General features: G+C 39.8%; 1 protein-coding gene across 1 annotated transcript in view; it reads right to left on the bottom strand.

Moving 5' to 3' along the window:
• arhgap15 (Rho GTPase activating protein 15) overlaps positions 1-13,836 on the bottom strand; it is a 71,121-nt gene extending 57,285 nt beyond the window's left edge. Inside the window, exons 1-6 of the mRNA XM_063006397.1 lie at positions 13,793-13,836; positions 7,394-7,553; positions 2,713-2,769; positions 2,572-2,639; positions 2,156-2,243; positions 34-123 (exon numbers count right to left, since the gene is read on the bottom strand). Of these exons, the coding sequence (XP_062862467.1) occupies positions 34-123; positions 2,156-2,243; positions 2,572-2,639; positions 2,713-2,769; positions 7,394-7,553; positions 13,793-13,827 (498 nt within the window). The 5' untranslated portion in view covers positions 13,828-13,836. The remainder of the gene's footprint in view (positions 1-33; positions 124-2,155; positions 2,244-2,571; positions 2,640-2,712; positions 2,770-7,393; positions 7,554-13,792) is intronic.
• Between the last annotated feature and the right edge of the window lie 1,789 nt (positions 13,837-15,625).

Genomic DNA, 15,625 nt, shown 5'->3' with positions numbered 1-15,625 from the left:
GATGCCTAATAATTAAAAAAAAAAATTTCAAACCTGAACAACATTCTTCCGACTTGACTTTTCGGTTGTCCAGTCTACAAGTGCACCGCACAGATCCACTCCTTCTGGTTTAAATCCCGGTTTCTGTGGATAAAACAAAGTCTTATTAGTTCAGTAGCAAGTCATCTGAGAACAGAAACAGTATCTAGTGATGCTAACAATAGGGTGACCATATTTTGGTTTTTAAAAAAGAGGATGCCTGGTTCGGGGAAGGAAGGGGGGGGAAGATTTCATGTCGTTGGTGACACCATGGCAATGTGTATGGGGTAGAGGTTTAAATAGTTGACAAATGAGTCAATAACCATCCAGCTGTGTTACTTGAACTTTAATAAATGTACAGCTGCTCTTTAACAAGGGCCTTTATGGTCAGATAATCTTATTCCTTCACATTAAGCGTTAAGCCCTAAACAATAATTACAACAAATTAAAAAACAGTTGTCACGTATAAATAAAAATCCCTTTATTTTTTAGATGTATGTATGATCTTTGATGTATTGTACAATCGTATCAGCCGACTTATTAGGAGTGTTTTTAACTTTAATTTGATTCACTTTAATTACTTGTTCCCATCAGTAGAAACCCAGCAGTAAGATGTGTCTTCTAGTGCTTGCTGAGCAATTTCCACAGAATGCAGTGCCATCACGGTGTTGACAAGAGCCTCTGTGTTAGTACGTGCACGTGAAAATCAGACTTATTTTAACAAAACAGATGCACTTCTAAAAAGACCTAAAAACAAACCAATGCAAAAACATACACACAGAACAGCAAGTGCAGACTAGAAAAGCCGAATCCCGGACATTTTTGGTGATTTAAAAATCCCGGCCGGACGCATTTTTTAGGTCTCAAAAAGAGGACATGTCCGGGAAAAAGAGGACGTATGGTCACCCTAGCTAACAACCTAATGATTTTAACTAAGTTCCCTTAATTTAACAAATGAGCTTTAAACTGTAGCACATTAGATTTTTTTTTTTTTTTTTTTGGTTTGGCCTGAATCTGACCAGTGTGAGAGCTTTTGTGGCACTGATGTGACAGTGTAAAATGATATGCTGGTGTCAAACTGAATGCACAACATGTCAAGAAATGTGTTACGGACCACATGCAGCTTTTTTTCCTGTCTTGGTTGTGTTCTGTATCTCAGTAAAGCATCTTTTCTTCAAACCATAAACAGAAGAAGAGGAAGAAGGCTGTGGTTTGCTATATGTCTGAGACCAATGCCAAACTGAAGCAGAATTATTCATTATTTGTCAAGGCAGAAGGTAGTTTTGGTGCTGTCTGTGTTTGGCATGTTTTCAGTCTGCATGGGTCTGTCTGTCTGTCTGTCTATCTATCTATCTATCTATCTATCTATCTATCTATCTATCTATCTATCTATCTATCTATCTATCTATCTATCTATCTATCTATCTATCTATCTATCTATCTATCTATCTATCTATCTATCTATCTATCTATCTATCTACCTATCTATTCAGCACATAGTAGACCGTCAATGTGAGTGAGTGAATGCATGTTGTGTACTGCAATGTATTGGAACCCCATCTGAACTAAGTTCCCACATTTTGCCCAGTGTTTTTAGAAAAGGCTCTAATATCTATCTAGACAGATATATAGATTCTTGATTTTTCTTTGGGATCAATAAAGTATCTATCTATCTAAGCACAGATGCAGTTGGCGTGTTGGTACATGTATGACACCCGTGCTGGCCACATGAAGCTGTAACCACATGAAGCGGCGGCTGCTGCTGCTTCTTTTTTTATTTGCTGGACAGTGTCACATTCCTACACAGAGCTTTGACACATTTGGATGAACACACTATGCTCTCTGTATCGCTCAGGTAGGATATCAGTGCATCCTTAGTGCTAGTCCCAAGCCCCAGATAAATAGGAGGGCTGAATCAGGAAGGACATGTGCCGTGCCAAATATGTGAACGTATGATCTACTTTGGCGACACCTACTAGAAGCAGCTGAAAGGAATCATTTATTTTAAATAGTCACAGATTTATATTTAATGTTGTGTATAGTGTGTTTCCTTTGAAGAACAGATGATTATTGTGTGTAGGTGTTTGTGCACACTGATTAATACAGCAGTTTTATATGGTGTCGAATCATGTCTTACCAGACTGGCCATGGCTTCTTGCTTGCTCTCTTTGTAAAAATGCAGCTCGTTGGAACAAAGGACAACCCATGTTGACGCCCAGTTCTTCCTGCAAAACAATTCAACAACATTTAATGATTCCTAATAAATAATAAAAGTCTGAATATATGCTTTATTATTTCATTTATTTCATTTTCATCCTTTTCTGCTGATTTATCCTGGTCATGGATCGAATAATAGGGCACAAGGCAGGAAAACACACCAGACAAGGCGCCCATTCATCGGCCACCCCCCAAGACACATAGCCTGTCATATCTGTGTAGGTCCCCGACCAACCGACAGCATTGCTAAGATCTTTAAGGTGGTGGGCTAGTGTAATAGACTCCTGCGCCACCCGAGCACACACAACGATACAGCAGAAGTGCAAATCGACTTACTTGAGCTTCTTCCCTCCTTCAAAGATCTTGGTTTTGTTCAGATATTCTCCTTGTAAAACAGGCTGAAACTAGAATAAGCAAAACTCCATGTTAATGCATGTGGGACGTCCAACAATATATAGATAGACACAGTATACACACCGGTTTGACACCTTGACTCGTGCCATACTGGGACTGGTTCCTTTTATGTCTTTGGATCTGAAAAAATAGGAGGAAGTTCTTAATAAAATACTTTTATTATTTTATTATTTATTTATTATTTAATTAATTTTATTTTATTATTGGGAGACTGAAACTAAAGTCCAGAGTAAAATGCAGTGTTATTTGGCCTTAAACAGACACTGCAGTACAGCAGATTATCTGAGCACAGTATCCGACCCTAAATTAAGAAACATTTTGACGAGGTACTGACTGAGCGCACACCACCTGGCTGTGCAGACGGGGCGACACACCCGGTCCTGGCTGCCCCGAGAGGAGCGGCTGTGCCAACACTTCACTCTCAGTACAGTAGAGACGGAGCTGCACTTCCTCACCCAATGCACCAAATACCACCACATCCGGGCCCAGTTCTTCACCAAATTTAACACCGTCATATCCAACTTCAACTCCTTCCCAGACCCTGACAAACTGCCCCACCTACTGGGGGAGCACAGAGAGAGCTGCACACTAGCAGCACTCTACACACACCCACCTGCCACCAGGTGAGGGACAGTTGGTGACCATGTCTCACACACACACTTTTGTTCTTATTACTGCTTAGATTTTTCTTACATTTTTATATGTATATCTGTAATTTGTATATATTGTATAGTTTATATTTTCTCTTACTGTTATTTTCATTGTTGTTTTAATTTTTATTTTACTTCATTTTTTTTAATTTTTTTTCCTAAATATGTTACTAAGCTTTGTCAATATGAATGCCCAAATTTTGGCATGCCAATAAAGCTACGTTTAAGTTTGAGTTTATTTACACAATGAATAGGGCCCTACTAATTTCACAGACATCACCCTCATAAATTGAAAGATAGAATAAATGGAAGCTACAATACACAGCAGTGAATTAGGTAGGGACTTAACAATGAAGCATTAAAATTCATTGCAACGTGTGTTAGATACATATGTGTTAGATAAGTATTGTTATAGAAAGGTACGCCACTGGCCATGGTAGCGTTGTATCCCATGTAGGGTTAAAACACAGAAAGGACCTGGACTGTTCCACCTGGGAATCGAACCCAGGACCTTTTTGCAGTGAGGCATCGGTGGGTAGCGTTTGTATAAAATGAGATGAGTTTGAAGTGATTTAGTGCATAGCTCATTTTGTGTTTGAGTTGTAATGGGTTTGTAAAGTTACCTTTTTTTGTTAAGTGTGTTGTACATAGTGACCTGTGTTCATTTTTACTTGTTCATTGAGTTTCTTCTGAAGAAGTCACTTGGATGAGTGACGTATCTCTACAACAAACGTGTGTCCAGATGAACTGATTCAACTTTGTGGATTTGTGTACCTGGATTATTGAGCATGCATTAAGACAAAAGGCCACAGCTTCAAGCCCCACCACTACCAGGTTGCTGCTGTTGGGCCCTTGAGCAAGGCTCTTAACCCTCAATTGCTCAGAATGTATACTATCACACTACTAAAGGTGTAAAGGCGTCTGCTAAATTATGTTTTGCCAACGCCACGGTATATTCTATTCATTTTAAAATGTCAAACATGGTCATTTATATTTTGAGGGGATCTTAAAAACTTAGCAGTAAATGTGTTTAACACAGAAGCTTTACTTCCATCTACACGTTCAAAGCTATAAAGTGAGACCTAGGGATCCATTTACTGTTATCAAGGTCTTTAAATACAGTGCTAGTCTGCCCTCTACTGTCTATTTATAACTTCATCACGTTTTAGTCGTTGTCTTTGGGATAAATCTGTCAAATCTGTCTCTTAGGTCAGTAATTATGTTAAAATCACCACATATTATGATTGGGAAGCCAACGTTTAATACTTTGGAGAGTTTATGTAACAACTTCATTGACCCCATCTGCTCTATCTTTGCCAGTCGATATAATAGATTCTCCTAGCATCCGTAATGTTTACATTTTATTTATGTCTTTTATAATAGTTATAATTCCTAATACTTAATCCAGGTGTTCAAATTCTCACATTTTAGTCCCTGTAATTATGAAACTGCAGATTAATCTTGAGTTTTTAGTGTCAGTACAGTCAGTTGGTTGTTCCTTAGGGTCTGAATGTGTTAAATTCGAGAGAGGGATGTGAGCAGATGCACTACATCAACAGAAGTATGTGGACACCATCCTGATTACTGATGTTTGTTTGTTTATTGGGATTTTAACGTCATGTTTTACACAAGGTTCATCAGTTCACACAAGGTTATATCAAACACAGTCATGGACAATTTAGTATCTCAAATTCACCTCACTTGCATGTCTTTGGACTGTGGGAGGAAACCGGAGCAACCGGAGTAAACCCACGCAGACACAGGGAGAACACGCAAACTCCACACAGAAAGGACCCGGACCGCCCCACCTGTCTGGGGATCGAACCCGGGTTCTTCTTGCTGTGAGGCGACAGTGCTACCCACTTAGCCACCATGCCGCCCTTCTGATTATTGACTTCAGGTGTTTAAGCCACACTCATGGCTAACGGATACAATAAATTATCTAAAAATATTTGCTTCTACTTTTGTGGCAACTGTTTGGGGAGGGGCCTTTTCTCTATCACGGTGGTAGCTCAGTGGTTAAGTTAGGGTGACCATACGTCCTCTTTTTCATATGTCCTCCTTTTTGGACCTGAAATTAATTCGGCCGGGATTTCTAAATCACCAAAAACGTCCAGGATTTGGCTTTTGTAGTCTGCATGCATCATTCTTTGTGTGTTTTTGCACTGATTTCACCTTTCCTGCCCTAAAGGTGTCAGTTCAGCGAAACACAAAACTGCACTTAAAGGAGAGAGTTCATCAGGTAAAGACCAGGTAACACAGAAGATGCTGTTACTGCTGCAGAGGGAGTTTTTGCATTTCACACCACGAAGCATCACAACAGCTACAGATCAATCGACTGCACGCCTGCCTTGTTAAACAGTCCTTCCCTGATTCTGAAACAGCGTTAACATTTTCAAATGCACGGACTAAGACAGAGGTTATTGTGAATACTGTGGTAGCACCACATTCTGTCAAAATAGCCCTAAATGCATTTGTTAGTTGTCTGGTTAAAAAGTAGCTGTTTATTTATTCATTAACACAGTTGCATGGTTATTGATGCATTTGTCAAATATATAAACCCGTACTTTATACACATTGTCATGGTGCCACCAATTACATGACATTACCCTCACCCCTCAGTACAGGTGTCCGTCTGGCCCATGCCGGCATCTTGTCAAGTGTCTTCCAAACCAAAATATGATCATCCTAGTTAAGTTACTGGCCTAGCAATCTGAAGGTTGCTGGTAAAAGTCCCACCACTGCTATTTTCTATTGTTGTGCCCTTAAGTCCCTTAACCCTCGATTGCTTGGATTGTTTACAGTCAGAGTTATAATTCATTTTCATATGTAAAATGTGAGCATGATTGTCTTTGGGCACAAAGTAAGATCCATAATGCTATTTTTGCTATATTGCATAATGCATAATGCTATATTGTGGTCCTTACATAGCCCTGACTTCAACTCCATTGAACAACCTTGGGATGAATTAGAATGTTGACTGCAGGTCAGGCCTCAGTCCAATATCAGTGTCTGATTTCACAAATCATTCTTTGTTTAAGTTGGCAAAATGAACACAGACACACTCCTAAATCTCATAGAAAGCCTTCACAGAACTGTGAAGGTTGCAATAGGCTCAACTTTTGGAAAGTCTATATTAATGCTCATTGTTTTGGATCATGATCAGGTGTCCACATACTTTTGGCCAGAGCTGGAGTTTCATTTGGAGTTGGTTATTAGTTGGTTGTTGGTTAGTAGTTATACACCGATCAGCCATAACATTAAAACCACCTCCTTGTTTCTACACTCACTGTCTATTTTATCAGCTCCACTTACCATACAGGAGCACTTTGTAGCTCTACAATTACTGACTGTAGTCCATCTGTTTCTCTGCATGCTTTGTTAGCCCCCTTTTATGCTCTTGTTCAATGGTCAGGACTCTCCCAGTACCACTACAGAGCAGGTATTATTTGGGTGGAGGATCATTCTCAGCACTGCAGTGACACTGACATGCTGGTGGTGTGTTAGTGTGTGTTGTGCTGGTATGAGTGGATAAGACACAGCAATGCTGAAGAAGTTTTTAAACACCTCACTGTCACTGCTGGACTGAGAATAGTCCAACCAAAAATATATCCAGCCAACAGCGCCCCACTGATGAAGGTCTATAAGATGACTAACACAAACAGCAGCAATAGATGAGCGATTGACTTTACATCTACAAGGTGGACCAACTAGGTAGGAGTGTCTATTAGAGTGGACAGTGAGTGGACACGGTATTTAAAAACTCCAGCAGCACTGCTGTGTCTGATCCACTCATACCAGCACAACACACACTAACACACCACCACCATGTCAGTGTCACTGCAGTGCTGAATGATCCACCACCCAAATAATACCTACTCTGTAGTGGTCCTGTGAGGGTCCTGACCATTGAAGAACAGGGTGAAAGCAGGCTAAAAAATGTAGAGAAACAGATGGACTACAGTCAGTAATTGTAGAACTACAAAGTGCTCCTATGTGGTAAGTGGAGCTGATAAAATGGACAGTGAGTGTAGAAACAAGGAGGTGGTTTTAATGTTATGGCTGATCAGTGTACATGTGTGTGAGAGGCTCACCGGTTTCTGTGATGAGTCGAGGTCCGGGATCACCATGGATTTGGTCTGGCTCAGGCGCTCCCCGCTGGTGCCCGGGGAGTTTTTGATCCTCAGTGCTACCCCTCCAGGTGGGGGCAGCAGCAAAGCCGGTGGCTTCGACAGATTCTGCATAGCGCTAGTGCTGGAAAAGAGGAAAGTTTAAGATTAACTGTGTGCTCCAGACCAAAAACGAAAAGGACCATCCAGACTGTTATCAGCTACAAGTCCAAAAGCCAGGGTCTGTCATGGTATGGGGCTGTGTCAGTGCCCTTGGCAAAGGTCATTAACACTTCTGTGATGGCAGCATTAATGCAGAAAAGTACATTGAGATCTTAGAGCAACATATGCTGCCTTCAAGACGTCATCTTTTCCAGGGACATCCATGCATTTTTGCTGCACACATTACAAAGGCATGGCTGTGGAAGAAGAGGGTACGGGCCTGCCTGCAGTCCTGACCTGTCCCCAATAGAGAATTTGTGGAGAATTTTGAAACAAAAAAATGTGACAACAACGACTCCGTACTGTTGCACATCTTAAGACGTGTTTGAAGGAAGAATGGGACACAATAAAACCTGAAACACTAAATCACTTGGTATCCTCGGTGCCAAAACGTCTTTTAAGTGTGGTGAAAAGGAATGGCATCATTACAAAGTGGTAAATGCTTTACTGTCCCAACTTTTTTGGAATGTGTTGCAGGGCTGAAATGCAGGAATGGATGCATTTTTATTGAAATTGTTACTTACATACATACACAAAGTATCTATCTTTTTCTGAGACATAATCATTTAAATTTCCAAGATACATAACTTTACATTCCCTGGGTATTACCTATCCTAGAATGTCTTTCATCATGTTATTTACATTTCCCCAAAATGTGTTAAGTATATGACATTCGCAAAAGATGTGTGCATGGTTTGCTTCTCTCTCTCCGCATAAGCGCCAACATGTATGTTGTGAACCAGTTTGTTTACTCTTTAATTTAGGTGTGATAAAGTAACGGGTCAGGTTTTTCCATCCGAATTCCCTCCATGTTCTCGAGTTTAGGAATGGATGTTTATTAATAAATGAAATGAAGTTAAGCAGACAAAACATGACATATCTCAGGTTAATCCTGCCTGCAATCAAATAAAAGTCAAAGCAAATGTAAGAAACTCTTTTTCCATGCTATCCCAACTTTTTGATTTGGGGTTGTAAAAGGGTTGCAACAGGAAGAGCACCTGGCATAAAAACTGTGCCAAGTCTGGTATAAGAATAAAATCTGAGCAGCCCGGGGAAAATGGGATTGATTATATTCTAGGTCTTTTCTTAACATCACATTACTCAGGGTTTTTTTTTTTTTTACTGACACAGAATTTCCCTTTTGGTTTATTCTATGCCTTGTACCGCTATTATTTTGAATATTTCTGTGAGTGTAGAGAGCTTCCTGAAAAATTAAGGGATCAAAACCAGATGTGCTTTTTGAGAGGCTTTTCAAACCTAATAAAATAAAGTATTTTAGAGGCTTCTAATAGAAGTTCAGTCACCAGACTCCTAGATTTTCTTATTCATTGAGTGTCTCTAGGAAAACTACGACCCGTGGGCCATTTGCGGCCCGTTACCATTTGTAAAATACCCGTAAGGTATTTTAGAAATTAAATAAAAGTTGGCTTGCAGATAAAAAAAAAAACCCAAACACTGAATGTCGCTATTACCTCAAACGCTTCCAATCTGCTTTCCCCCAATTCAACGCATTCATGATGATACACCTATGTTAACATTTTTAAACTTCTAAATCAACATGACTGCTCCAAAGAAAGATTTCAGACCCAATGGGAAATTTTATATCTTTAAAATTTAAAATTTCAGAGAAAAAGTTTGTATATTCAAGGAAACAGTAGCTGTAATGACAGTATAATAATGTTCTCATTAATAGTATTCACTAGTAAAAATCATATTTTACACAACACTGTAAAAGGCAGATCATTAAAATAAGTAAAGGTAATAAGATAATAAAATAAGTAAAAGTAAAACACGCTAGCACATCAGAGCTGACATTTAGAACTCGACGATTCGAAATAATCGGATAACTGATACAATTTCGACTGGCTGAGTGATGCCACCTGCACAGAGTCTGGGAATAATGCTGATCAGGGTGTGGCTCTCCGTACACGAAGCTGATCCGCATATGAACTCGCCCCGTGCAGGTGAAAAGATGCAATCGGCTACTGCACATGTGTCGGAGGGGGCGTGTGTCAGTCTCGCTCTCCTTAATCAAAAGTGGAGATTAGTATCAGTAAAGAGGAAGAGTAATGTAATGTGAAAATTAGATACAACTAGATTGGGAGGAAAATTGAGAAAAATGCAAATAATTAAATAAAGAAAGAAACTTATACACAAACGTTCCCTTGTGGAGGCTTTACGTTACATCTTGTAAACCACAGTGGGACCAGATTGCCACCATTTTTATTAAATATATTTAGTTTTGTGTTTTGATTTGATTTATTGTTTGTGTTGCCTGAGTCTTGGTAAAGATTATGGACAAAATGTGGGTTAGTTTTTGACACTCCTGTTTTAGATGATCTGAGTATCTGTTTAAAAAACAGTTATTCACTTCTCAGTGTTTATCAGGCCAGCTTCCTGTAACACATAATTGCATCACATTGTGCCATCAGCCCTTTTTTCGCCATGACACAGCATGAAGTCTGTACTCCGTGTCTGTTTTTAGCTAACCCACATAACCTCTAATAATTATTTACGGTCATCTCAGAGATTTATGCATTTCCCCCATTTTTCTCCCAATTTAGTCAAATTCGATTGCCAGTGTTGTATTTCCTCCTCTAATGCTGCAGACCTTTCACTACTGAGGATGGACGGCAGCAACTGTCACAGGCCCCCTCCGACATGTGTGCAGTACCGACAATTTCTTATTCACCAGCATTAGGAAGGTTTATGTTAGGATCTGTATAGCGCAAGTAGAGAGTGCCGCACTGATCTCCATTATCCCCGGTCTTGCTGTTCATGCTTCATCGATTAGCTAGCAGAAGTCATAATTGCAGCAGTTATGAGGAAACCCTGAGGAAATCCTGTTCAGCCATTGTCCCACCCCTTACATACACCCTAACAGCTGATAGCAGAACTGATATTTAAACTCGACAGCTCGAGATCTCAGCGCTGGTGGTCTAGTGTGTTTTACCTTTGCGCCACCAGAGCACCTGCTTACCCTAGACATATACACTTCAGACATGCATAATTGTCTTGTCTTAAAATGCATTGTAATCAGCAGTTAAAAAGAATCTCTGAGCATTTTTACTAACATGTCTTACAAATTAAACTTCATTTAGGATGCCGTTCTGGCTACTTAGCTTATTAGCCACAGAAACGCTTTCCAATCATGTTGTTTTGATTACTTCTTAGGGCAGTTGTAGGCTAGTGGTTAAGGTACTGGACTAGTAATTAAAAATGTTGCTGGTTCAAGCCCCACCCATGCCAGCTTATCACTGTTGGGCCCTTGAGCAAGGCACTTAATTCTCAATTGCTTAGACAGTATACTGTCCCAGTAATGTAAGTAGCTTTGGATACAAGCTTCTGCTAAATGCCTAACATGTAAATGTAAATAATGGATTGTGGTTGTTATGAATGTGTTTTGGTCTGGTAACAACACCTCAGCTTGTCCAATAAGTTGCCTTTTTTTGGCTAAAAACTACACTGTATGGCCAAAAAAATGTGGACACCTGGCCATGAGCTTGTTAAACATCCCATTTCAAAACCAAATAAGGTTGACTGGCCTCTAATACATGATTTTTGCAGAGTGTCTATGGAAATTTGTGGTCATTTAGTCAAAAGAGCATTCATGAGGCTATGCACAGATGCTGGACGTGAGTACCAAAAGTGTTTAGTGTTGTAGTCATGTATTGTGCACGTCCCAGCTGCAGACTGTGGAATAAAATGCAGTGTTCCTTACATTTACTTTGACTTTAATTTGATTGCAGACAGTTTGAACCCAAGATATTTCATGTTTTATCTGGTCAACTTCATTTCATTTGTTAATATACCTCCATTCCTGCATTTCAGGCCTGCAACACAATCTAAAAAAAAATGGAACCAGGGCAATTTAGGGCTTATAATGAGGTGAAAAAACTAATGTCAACAGGTGATTGTGATCATGGTTTGGTACAAAAGCAGAATCCAGGAAAGGCTGAGTCTTTGATGAGCAAAGGTGTTCAGAGGATCTCCAGTTTGTCAACAAATGTGTGAGAAAATGATTGAAATGTTTAAAAACAATGTACCTCAAAGAAAGATTGGAAGGGATTTGCATATTTCTCCCTCTACAGTGCATAATATCATTAAACCATTTAAGGAATCTGAAGGAATTTCGGTGCAAAAAGGCCAAGGGTGCAAGCTTAAGCTGAACGCCCGTGATCTTCCATTCCTCAGACGGCACTGCATCAAGAACCGCCACTCAACAATAGCTGATATAACCACATGGGTGAGGGATTACTTTGGCAAACCTTTGTCGAGCACTACAATACAGAGTTACATGCACAAATTCCACTTAAAACTTTACTGTGCAGAAAAGAAGCCTCATGTTAACCATGTCCAGAAGTGGCGTCGACTTGTCTGTGCTCTGAGGCATCTAGGATGGACCATCACACAGTGGAAACATGTATTGTGGTCAGATGAATCAGCATTTCAGGTCTTTTTTGGAAAAAATGGACGCTGTGTGCTCCAGACTATTATCAGCTACAAGTCCAAAAGCCAGGGTCTGTCATGGTATGGTGTTGTGTCAGTGCCCTTGGCAAAGGTCATTTACACTTCTATGATGGCAGCATTAATGCAGAAAAGTACATTGAGATCTTAGAGCAACATTTGCTGCCTTCAAGACCTCATCTTTTCCGGGGACGTTCATGCATTTTTCAACAAGACAATGTAAAACCACATGCTGCACACATTACAAAGGCATGGCTGCGGAAGAAGAGGGTACGGGTACTGGATTGGCCTGCCTGCAGTCCTGACCTGTCCCCAATAGAGAATGTGTGGAGAATTTTGAAATGAAAAATGCGACAACGACGACCCCGTACTGTTGCACATCTTAAGACGTGTTTGCTTGGTCTCCTCGGTGCCAAAACTTATTTTAAGTGTGGTGAAAAGGAATGGCAACATTACAAAGTGGTAAATGCTTTACTGTCCCAACTTTTTTTGAAATGTGTTGCAGGCCTGAAATGCAGGAACGGATGTTTAGTAATAAACATTAAATATCTCAGGTTCATCCTGTCCGCAATGAAATAAAAGTCAAAGTAAATGTAAGAAACTCTGTGTTTTTTTTTATTATTTGCATACTGTACAAATAATAGTTTTATGATTTGGGGTTGTACGTTGTTCATTTTTACTGTTTATTAGATGGAAAAAAAACCTGTATATTCCTCTATATTTACATTATTTAGGTCTGATTTTTAGCCAGCAGAGAATTAAACTCTTGTTGTGGAAACCTTACAGTTTAAGAAGTGAGGAACCCCCGGTTCTGACACCCACACAACACACTCGACTTCTGCTGTGGCGCTTCATGGTAACGCTTCACTGTTCTTAACAACAGGAAATAAATAAATCACATGAAAAAAAGGCAACGGAAACGAAGTACCAGCCAGCCCACACAGCCTCGTTTTATTCAGTAAAAGTTGCGTTTGGAGGGCATTTGAGTGCTTTTAAAGAAAGTTGTTTATCTGTAGCCGGAGAAATGCCATTCTGAAACCACAGGCATTATTATGGAGTTGCCATTGACCCTCTTTTCCTTTTTGGACTATTCTAGCTTTTACTCTTCTGGAGGAAAAAAAAATACTGTGCTGGAATTCTATCTAATGTTGGCATTGGTTCCAGAAATGTTCAGTGGGGTTGAGGTTAAGGCTCTGTTCAGGTCACTGGGTTTTCTCCACACCAAACTCAAACCAGCAAACTAGCAAGCTGTCTTTATAATCAGTTAGAAATAAGTGTGACAAACACATAATCTTAATAATTAGGAGAGGGTGTCCACATACTTTTGGCATATAGTTCATATTAGATGCACTTTTTACCTCAAAAATGTTACTAGACTTGTTCATTTAGTACCTTTATTGGTAATCATGGCATCTTGGGGATTAAAAAAGATGTTTTAATTGCATGTGCTGATACATCAATATGTATTAGTCTTTATATGTTATCAATAGTGTACTGGTGTGGCTTTTTACAAATTTAATATTATATTTAATATGTAAATACAGTTTGTGGTCATCTTTCCACCCTAGGCTTCCGAAAAGCCCTTTTATCACCCCAGAAAAGCATCCAATACCATCAAACCCACCGGATTTCAACATCCTCCGTCATCCGGTTGATCACTGGTATAAATGCTGGCTGAATAAAGGATGTTCTTACCTGGTCATCTGCTGATGTGAGCGCCGTGCTGTCATCAGATAATCCCACAGTTAGTGATGGAGGGAGAGTGAGAATAATTAAAAAAAAATGTCAGAGTGTCATTTAGAGGAAGTGCAACTGACTCACGTGGCAGATGCAACTTCTTACTGCCTGTAAGCTTGAGTGCAGACATGGTTCTTACCACTTCCTGAGGCCTAACCAACATTTTGTTCGTTCAACATGGCTGCATTCACAGCTTATAGCTGATGATCCAACAACAGAGATGTTTTTATCAGTACGAGGCCTCGTGATAACTGTAGCAATTGAACTCAGGGTTGTGGAATTGCTCTGTGGCTAGTTAAATTATTGATTATAATTTGATGGGCTGCATAATTCATCTGCTGGAATATAGCAATATGAATAAATATAGTTTACTGTAAAACACGCTAGCACACCAGAGCTGGGATTTCGAATACATCGTATCGAACCTCAGCTCTGCCATCCGGCTGGGCTGGGAGGCTGCATGAACAACGATTGGCTGTTGTTCATATGGTAGGATAAAGCCGGATAGGGACTCCTCATAACTGAGCGAATTACGACCTCTGCTGGCTGGTTGATGGTGTCTGCACAGAGTCAAGGAATAATGCTGAACAGGGTGTGTCTCTCCGTGCATATTAATTTGCCTCGCGCAGGTGAAAAGGTGCAGTCGGCTACTGCACACGTGTCGGAGGGGGCGTGTGATAGTCTCGCTCTCCTCAGTTGGGGAAGGGTTTAGCTCCAGTAGAGAGGAAGCATAACGTAATTGGGTAAAAAAATTAGACACGCTAAAATCAGGAGAAAAAATTATAAAATAATAATAATAATTTAATAATCATTTAGTGTGTCGAATGTGCAATAATTAAGGCTAAAAGGGCTCTCTCTCAGCTCTTTAGAAAGTATTTAGTATATTTACATTTTCAGCATTTAGCAGATGCCTTTATCCAAAGTGATTTACAGTACTGTGACAGTAAACTTTCTAAGCAATTGAGGGTTAAGGGCCCAACAGTGGTAACGCGGCAGTGGACTCACATTTTGTCCATGATTTTTTACTCGACCCAGGCAACACAAGCAATTCATCTTACTCTCTCTGCTCTGCTCTGTACAATCTGGTCTCACCGTGGTTTACAAGATGTAACATAAAGCCTCCACAAGGGGGCGTTCGCATACAAGTTCATTTTGTGTTTATGCACATGTTAACATTTGTTTATTTAATTAATATTATTCTCTGTGACCCATTTTTTTTGGCTCATGTCCCTCCAGGGTTTTAAAAAGCATTGGTGTGGCTTTAGACACAGCCAGATCTGCATTTAAGCCATTTATTTTAATGTATACTGGAATTAAAAACTGAATTTTAATAATAACATGGACTGTAGCTGGTGAAATTTATTTATTCTTGCACTCATGCATTAGAAAATGCTTTAAACTAATGTTTGTTTGTTTGTTTATTTGGATTTTAATGTCATATTTTACACACTTTTGGTTACATTCATGACAGGAACGGTAGTTACTCATTACACAAGATTCATCAGTTCACAAGTTTAATATCAAATACAGTCATGGACAATTTTGTATCTTCAGTTCACCTCACTTGCATGTCTTTGGACTGTGGGAGGAAACCCATGCAGACATGGAGAGAACATGCAAACTCCACACAGAAAGGACCCAGACCGCCCCAACTGGGGATCAAACCCAGAACCTTCTTGCTGTGAGGTGACAGTGCTACCCACTTAGCCACCGTGCTGCCCCTTTAAACTACTGAACTAGCAAATACACTGATCAGCCATAACATAAAAACCACCTCCTTGTTTCTACACT

The sequence above is a fragment of the Trichomycterus rosablanca genome, chromosome 12 (genome assembly GCF_030014385.1).
Source record: "Trichomycterus rosablanca isolate fTriRos1 chromosome 12, fTriRos1.hap1, whole genome shotgun sequence".
In the NCBI taxonomy this organism is placed as follows: Eukaryota; Metazoa; Chordata; class Actinopteri; order Siluriformes; family Trichomycteridae; genus Trichomycterus; species Trichomycterus rosablanca.
This window is presented reverse-complemented; position numbering and strand designations above follow the sequence as displayed.